General features: G+C 38.3%; 1 protein-coding gene across 2 annotated transcripts; it reads right to left on the bottom strand.

Annotated features, from left to right (window-relative positions):
* Positions 1–112: 112 nt before the first annotated feature.
* serpinh1b (serpin peptidase inhibitor, clade H (heat shock protein 47), member 1b) lies at positions 113–3933 on the bottom strand. Of its 2 annotated transcripts, XM_038267920.1 has the most exons (8): positions 3777–3905; positions 3359–3390; positions 2313–2462; positions 2006–2198; positions 1606–1876; positions 1417–1515; positions 1096–1328; positions 113–1008 (listed from the first exon to the last, which is right to left on the bottom strand). In XM_038267920.1, the coding sequence occupies exons 3-8, from the start codon at positions 2429–2431 to the stop codon at positions 706–708; spliced, it is 1218 nt and encodes a 405-aa protein (XP_038123848.1). In that variant the 5' UTR covers positions 2432–2462; positions 3359–3390; positions 3777–3905; the 3' UTR covers positions 113–705. The 2 variants fall into 2 exon arrangements, with proteins under 2 accessions (XP_038123848.1, XP_038123849.1); XM_038267921.1 differs by lacking the exon at positions 3359–3390 and having other exon boundaries at positions 3777–3933.
* Positions 3934–7700: the final 3767 nt, after the last annotated feature.

Genomic DNA, 7700 nt, shown 5'->3' with positions numbered 1-7700 from the left:
TGGAAAGATTGTTATCTCACATTGTTGGTATCACTGTGACTTCTCCAACACTCCAGTAAAAGGACCTTATGGGTCAGAAAGGACTTTGAAAAACAGAACAGACACATTCAGCTTTATTTCTTTCATTTTATTGGAAAAAAAACACCACAATATTAGATAATCACACTTTTCCACCAGTTTCGTTGTGGAAAATACCTCCAACAACACAATGACACAGTATGACTGGAAAATGAGCATGAATACAGCACCACTTATTTGCCACCTTTCAGTGCAAACTGGTGGCGAAATCGGGGAATGACTTAGAGCTGCAAATCAAAAGCTTGTGCAAAGATCTTTTTTTCTTTAAACATTAAAGATAATGCAAGAGACGCACATGGAGTGTGGTAGCACCATCACTGGTAAACAGGTTGGGAGTTCAAGAAATTAAAATCGTCATACTTAATATAAGTATGTTACCTGTTTTACCAAGTGATGTTGATTAATTTAAATCTTTATTAAGGCACTTGTGTGTTTGTTGCCTCGCGGTTCAAGATTGCCAAAACTAGAATGCTTAAATATCCAGTCCACAGATTGTCTTAGGGAATGTGCTCTTGAGGTAACAGTCACACCAATAAAAACAAAACGCATCCACGCACTCAAACATACAGTTTCCTGTCAGAATTTCACAAATATTAGATCTACAAAACATAATTCACAACTTTATCATTATAGCTCATCTCTCATCTTATCCCCCTTGGGTCTAACCACTCTGCCAATGTACATGATGGAGTTGGTCTTGTTGTCTTTCACCAGGAAGATAAAGGGGTGATCTACGTAGAAGAGCTTTGGGTTCCTCAGCTTTTCTGTGCCGAAGATGCTGGTGTCGTAAGGGTTTCCCTCCACGTCCAGCTCCAAGGCGGATGCATGGAAGACGTTGGAAAGGTAGAGGTCCTTCTTCCCTGAGATGTTTGACAGGTCAGCTTTGGACTTGTCCACAGCTTCAGTCAGGCCCATTTCAGCTAAATATTTCTAGAGGGAGAAAAGACAACTACTTAGGAGTCTGTTGATCACTCAACATAAAACTCTCACGCTTTATATACGATGCATAATATTTACCTGCAGGTTGTGGCTGACTTCCAATGAGATCTTTGGGAGGGAAATTGCCACAGCCCTGTTCTCCATCTTGCTGAGCCAAGTGTCTACCTGCTTCCTTGTCAGCAGTTTCTCCAGGCGTTCCAGGGGCTCCAAGTGATAGGGCATGATAAAGATCATGGAAGCCTGCTTCTTGCCCAGAGGCATGTTCAGGATGTAGAGATTATTCTCTTTGTCTTCGTAGAAGTCATAGAGACCTGGAAGGTACATAGACATCAGATATTATCTCAGTTGTGAGGATACAGTAGGGAAGACATAACAAGAAGCAGAGTTAGGAATGCTCACCTGTGCGGTGCATCATTGGAACTCCAACTGTGAAAGAGCGAGTAACCAGGAAACCGCGGTTGTCAACCATCTTTTCATGGAATCTCTCATCCCAGTGAGCTGTAGATAAAAAAAAAAAAAAAATAGTTACAAACCTACACAGGCCTCAGATAGGATTTGTTGTCCCTCTTTGATGCTGTCTGGACTTACGCTTAAAAAACATGGCGTTAACAATCATGGCTCCGTCGGGGTTCTGCACATCTTTGGTGATCTCGGGCAGCTTGCCGTCTGTTGATTTGGCCGCCCACTCGTTGATGGAGTTCACCGCGCTCCTCTTGTCCCTGAAGTTAATGTTGGAGTGATCGTAGTTGTAGTGCTTCTTGCTGGTCTTCACAAAGTCATCGGTGAAGGAGACGGAGCTGGGGCCATAGAGGCGGTTGTTGATCTTCCAGGTGGAGTTTCGGGACTTGGCATCGCTCACCTGGTGAAACACACCATATAAACTGTTAATGCCAAATTAAATCAATCTTTTTTCTGGATTCAAGCAAAGCCTTTTTATAAGTTGCAGGAATGATAGATTGACTTGCTTTTTGAGTTTTAGACAGTTTACCTCAGAGAGGAGCTCTGACAGGCCAGCATGCAGATGTTCATCCTTGAGTTTGTCAGCACTGAGGACAGTTTTCACTTGGGATGCAGTGGAGGACTTGCCACCGAGAGCAACCAGCCCCAGAGAGGAGGCCACAACCACAGGAGAAACTAAAATATTATCTGTGTTTTTGTCCTGAGCCATCTTGTGGTACAGGCTGGATCAAAACAATAGAAAAACAAAATTAGCAATCATTTTTAATTCTGGAAAGAATCTAAATGCCAATCTTTCAAATTTCTCTGGTCTATTTTATTCCAATTATGTAACTAACCTGAAGGCCAAGTTAGCGCTGTTGTCAGCCAGCGTGTTAGCATGGCTGCTCAGCTTCTTCTCTTCTGCAGAGGCCACCAAGGCCAGCAGACAAAGAGCGACGACTCTGGTCATCCACATCCTGTTTTGTTTTGGGTGCAGCGGCAGCAAACTGCAAAGAGGAAAAAAAGAAAATCACCAAAAATAAATAAAATTCCATCATATTTTAGGGCTCGTTTTTAATCTCAAAAGCTAAATCTGACACTTAATAATAAAGAAAGGCCATGCCTTCTTTTAGAATCAGACTGAACTAGATCTGTGATTTACAATTTTGTATATTTTTTTTTTATTCCAGGACTTACAGATGATAAAAACAGCTGGTCTAAATCAGACCTGAAACAACTATAAATTGACTCTGTAACACATCAATAATTAGGTTTGAAAGGTTTTCTGGCTTGCAGAAGATCCATATAAGATGTATTTTTTCACTATATTGAGATGCTTCAATACAAAATGTTATAGAAATAGCAAGAGTATTATAAAACTGTGTATAAAAAAAAAGAAAAATGAGTAGGAGGTACACATCAGTGAGAAGTCTGTAATTTGGAGGGGGGCAGGAAACTGGTTCAGCCCACAGAGAAGCTTTGGAAAGCCCTCAGAGAACGGCAGGCAGGATCGCTGCCACGTCAGCAGCAATAAGATGTACAAGAGCGTCCGTCCCCCTTTGGGTCAAGCAGCTCTCTGCCTCAAGACTGAAATATGATACCACTCTCTGTTTCTCGATGAAAAACAATTAATGCAAACATCTGCAAATCTAAACCATCTCCTTAATTGTCATAAGTTACGATTTTCAGAAAAGTCTCATACTTTTATGCTTTCCCTCCAGGCTAAAGTAGGGCATGTGCTCTGCAAGCTCTGCCCTCTTCATTCCATCACTCAAAAACATATCCTGAGGGTGTTGATAACCAGCTTTACTGGCATTCTCTTTTATTTAACAGAAAGATGTTTATTGCATCTAAACGCTTTTGCATTTTTTGCACAGCATGGGTAAAATTCACTTTTGGATACCTTTAGATGTTTTCATGTCTGCGATTTTCATTCTGAAAGACAAAAGTTGGATGAAGTAATCTCCACAAAGCAGTGGGAATGTTTTTCTAGGCTTCAAGGCTTAAAAAAATATACTTTGCTTTGTCATTTCATGCTTCATTTCGCTTCCTATAAGGTCTGTGACCTTTAGCAGTAAAACATACATTTTAATCCCTTTAAACAAAGTAAAATCTGCATCATTATGTTTTCTTTGGTAATCTAGTTGAATGTTCTATAATTTTGAGATTTGCAGGGGGGGGGATCCAGCATAAAGAGAGTAAACTGCTGCAGAGTGGGAGCAAGTTCTAAAATAAAACAATGAAGACAAAGGAGTTCATTCACCCTCCGCATTCCTTTCCTGGACAAAAAAAAAACAAAGGTTGGATTTTCTGATCCTCACCTGGCACAGATTCGCAGGGTCTCTCCTCTTGGGTGCGTCCGGTGGATAGCATAACACTACCACGGTCCTCAGCTCTATATATCCTTACAGAGAATTTTCTAGAAAATGGGAATGGGGTATTCAAATAAGGATGTCTGTGTTTGCTCAGGAAGTTAGTAATGGGACATCCCCCACTGAAATCACAGGGTGGATACCAGAGACCAGAAAAGAACTAAGTTCCCTCCCCTGAACTGCTCTGGGATCAGCTTTTGAAAACTTTTCTAAAATGCATCTGTAGACACAGAGAGGGAGAAAAATCTGATTTGTGTTCAGCAGTAGCTGCTGGTGTCTGTCGGTCTGAAGACAGCGTTCTGACTCAATCTCCTTCCCTGCTTACATCACTGTAATAAAAGAATATATATATATATATTTCCTTTAAAAAATGTAGCTTATTTTACACATGCATTCATATATGATTAAAAAAAAAATAAAGCACACTGAGTTTCGCCTGTGAACAAAGTATCTTAAGAGACATAACATGTTTTTGGATGGGTGCTTTGTTCCCAGTTTGCAGAAAAGAAGTTGGACATTTATTGATTTTCACTACTGAAATGTCTTTGATTTCAAATAGAAATATCCAGAACTTCAAAAGTTTCACTCAGTTGCATTTACAACTCAGACAAGCTGCAGATTCTCCAGTCCATCCCCACCCCCACAGTGCCACGTCTCTCCATTCCAGCTGCTAGATGCAGCATGGGGGTGCAAAAGGAGATGCAGGCTGACGTGTCCCAAACCAGGACCCCTATTTTTAAATTTTAATGCAACATCTGTTTTTATTACCTAACTTTGCGATATAACTCAATATCTGTATTATCTATATGACAGTAGGGGACAGATCTGGTCAGATAAAGCGCTGAAAAAGGAAGGTATTGCTTTTTCTGTGTTTAATCATCGAAAAAGAAATCAAAACAAAGATTTTCAGACTTAATTCATTGCTCAGGGTTAGCTTGCAATGGCATCACCCCAGTCTGCCCATCATCTGGTTCTACTTCTGTTTAACAGCTCTCAGAGATTGTTGTCACATGCCAGCTGATGAGGAGTTTTCTTTTTTTTTTTCTTTCTTGTAGTGACGTGTCGAGGGGGAAGCTTCTAGAAGATCCAACAAAAATTCTCTCATGGATCAGCTCAAAAAAAACAGCGAGCATTGATTTTTTTCCGCAAGATGCTGATGCATCGCACTCGTAAAATTATTTGCAATAATAGGCTATTAAACCAATTACCCCCCTGCGCAACACTCATAATAAGCTATAAAAAGCACCCACACCTCTGCAGGGAATGTGCCTTAAAAATGCCACAGTTTAGGGCAAAATTCCTCAGCTGTTGCAGAGTAAAGGTGACACCTGGGTCAACAAGGCCTGCTCCAACTTCTCACCATCATTAGTTCTCTTGTGAGAAACAAAGGCACAGATGGTAAGAAGGGGATATGTAAATGAGAGCAACATTTAAAATATATTCATACAATTATAAGAGTGACATAATTAAATAGTAAAGACATGAAATCAGGAGTCAGTGTCTTAAATATTTTCAGAATTTGTAGAAAATATTCTTGCTCTAAGTAGAATTTCTTTTTCAGATCATCTACAGTATATTTTCTACCCTTTGCTGTCGTTTGAATGAATGCATTCAAAGCTTATGTATACGTGTCTGTGTGTGTGGGGGGATCTAGATTCTTCTACATCTAACCTGAGCCATAAGAAAACTCCTGAAAAACTCAAAGATCTGATATGCTTTTTAGATTGAAAATAACATTTTATTTTATTTTTTTATAACATGTAACATTCCTCTAAGAAAAAATAATAGCTTTTCTATTTTCCACAAGAAGAAGTTTTAAGACAGAAGAAGTCAGACATGTGTGCTGCACGTTTTTGGTGAGTATAGGGAGGAGCTACTTCTTACATAACTCCAGGAAAGGAATGCTGTTTGAGGAGAGGAGCTCATGCAACATCTGGACGTTGTTGCTCTATCCTCAACGGAAGACTGACAGTCAGTCTGTCTATACACTGATGGTGATGTGAGGCTGAAAAAAGCTTTGAGGAAACTAAAGCATTTGCAAAAATTTACAATGTAATTTGATTTAGGCTGCAAGAAGTTGGGATTCAGAACTCCTTCAAGGTTGTTCTTTGTGTTTGAACTTCCTGTTGTGGACAGAAGGATGTGGGGGTTGAAAACAATCAGGAGTCCGTTCATAGGATTTACAGAGAGGCTTTGTAGACACTTTCCTTCCTGCTTCTCTTCTCCATATAAGTTCATGTATGACTTCCTGTGTGTGAGTTATATGCAGTAAATTTATTCCACCAAAAATCCAACCCAGAACTCTTTCAGACGTGCGATTTAATACATGTAATATGTATTGAAATATCCTAGATGTTTGAAATCATCTCTATGAGCTTCTTTTCTGGTATATCTGATTCTGGTTAGAAGAGGGGGTTGGCTGGCAAAAAAAAAGCACAATGATGCAAGAGTAGAGAGACATTTCAACTCAGCAGAGGGATGTTTCTTTAAAGTCACAATCTGAGCAATCTTCATGAATGAAAAGCTTTAATTTTTGAAAATACTGCCTATATACTGCTTTAACAGTTGAGACATGAAACCTTGTTAATTTGGTAAAAAGGTAGAGGAAAGATCTTTTTTTAAATACCCCAAAAAAAACCTTTGTCTCACCTTTACTGTTAATTTTGTTTGGAATTTAATCCACAAGTCTTAAAGTGTCCTAAGTGTTAAAAGACTATTGCATTAGATAGAGTTGTCTAGCCCAGATTCCTACTAATGTTTAGTGATGCACATAACGTTAAAAAAAATGTTGTACATTTACCTATATTTTGGTGCTTGTTTGGAATTAATATCGTCTTTTTATGAGTATGTACAATTATTTGTTTTAAAATCTACCTATCTGTGAGGAAATCTATGGAGTCCTGTAGCTTAAAAACTAAACAGACCAAATAATATATATATAACTAGCATAAAAACCACATGGAAATGTCTCATGATTTAAACGAGAACTCCTCCCTACCTTTTAAACACCCATTATTTAATGTGTAGTGTAACATGGATCTCCTTGAAATTACTGTGATTTTGTAAGAACTGTGTAGGAAATGATTATCATATGAAATGGTAATTGAAGAAGTGATGCTAAAATAGGTTTTTAAACTAACTTTGATTTTCCATATGTTTTGCAACAACTTCAAACTAAGTCTGTGAAACCGGAGGCCGTTTAATGATTTAAGACGGAGGACTAGTAAAGTTTAACTCTATAAACACATCATCTAAGTCATGTGCTGATGTGACTGCTTAGTATTGTTCTAAATATAATCACTCTTAAAAAAAAAGGCAATTTATGATGTAAACCCAACATCAGTGCAAGGATCTTGGATGTCCACTCTGACAAAGATGCTTATATTTTATTGTAGGAGTATATTTTCCTTATAGAGCTCTGAAATCTATAGATCACAGCTTCCAAACCCTGGAACTTTCTCCCTGTTTCTCTTAGTTTAGGTTCTGATTGACTTATTTCCACATGAAAATCTTGCTCTGGTTTTCAACAATGATCCAAGCCTTGTTTATCATAGCTGATTATTAAACTTTTTAAATATTGCTCTGACAGAACACGTTGGTAAGTTTCTGATTCATGAAGCTCATCTTGCTTTAAACTGAAAGCTCTCCTGCATTTCTCATTTTAAAGAAATCAAGTATAGCCTTGATGCAAACCATTAAATAATTTAACATGTAAAATATGATTCTGTCTCATAAGAATTTTCTGCATAGGAAGCTTATTTAAGTAAAATAGCTAAAAGAAAACTGTACTCAGATACAAATCACATTTGGTCCCTCACTAAAAAGAGTAATATTAAGTGTAAAATGTTCTTGATTTATGCATATAAATGTCAC

Source organism: Cyprinodon tularosa, unplaced genomic scaffold, assembly GCF_016077235.1.
Source record: "Cyprinodon tularosa strain WSP-4 unplaced genomic scaffold, ASM1607723v1 ctg69, whole genome shotgun sequence".
Classification (NCBI taxonomy): Eukaryota; Metazoa; Chordata; class Actinopteri; order Cyprinodontiformes; family Cyprinodontidae; genus Cyprinodon; species Cyprinodon tularosa.
The sequence above is the reverse complement of the archived record's forward strand: the minus strand, read 5'-3'. Positions and strand labels throughout refer to the sequence as shown.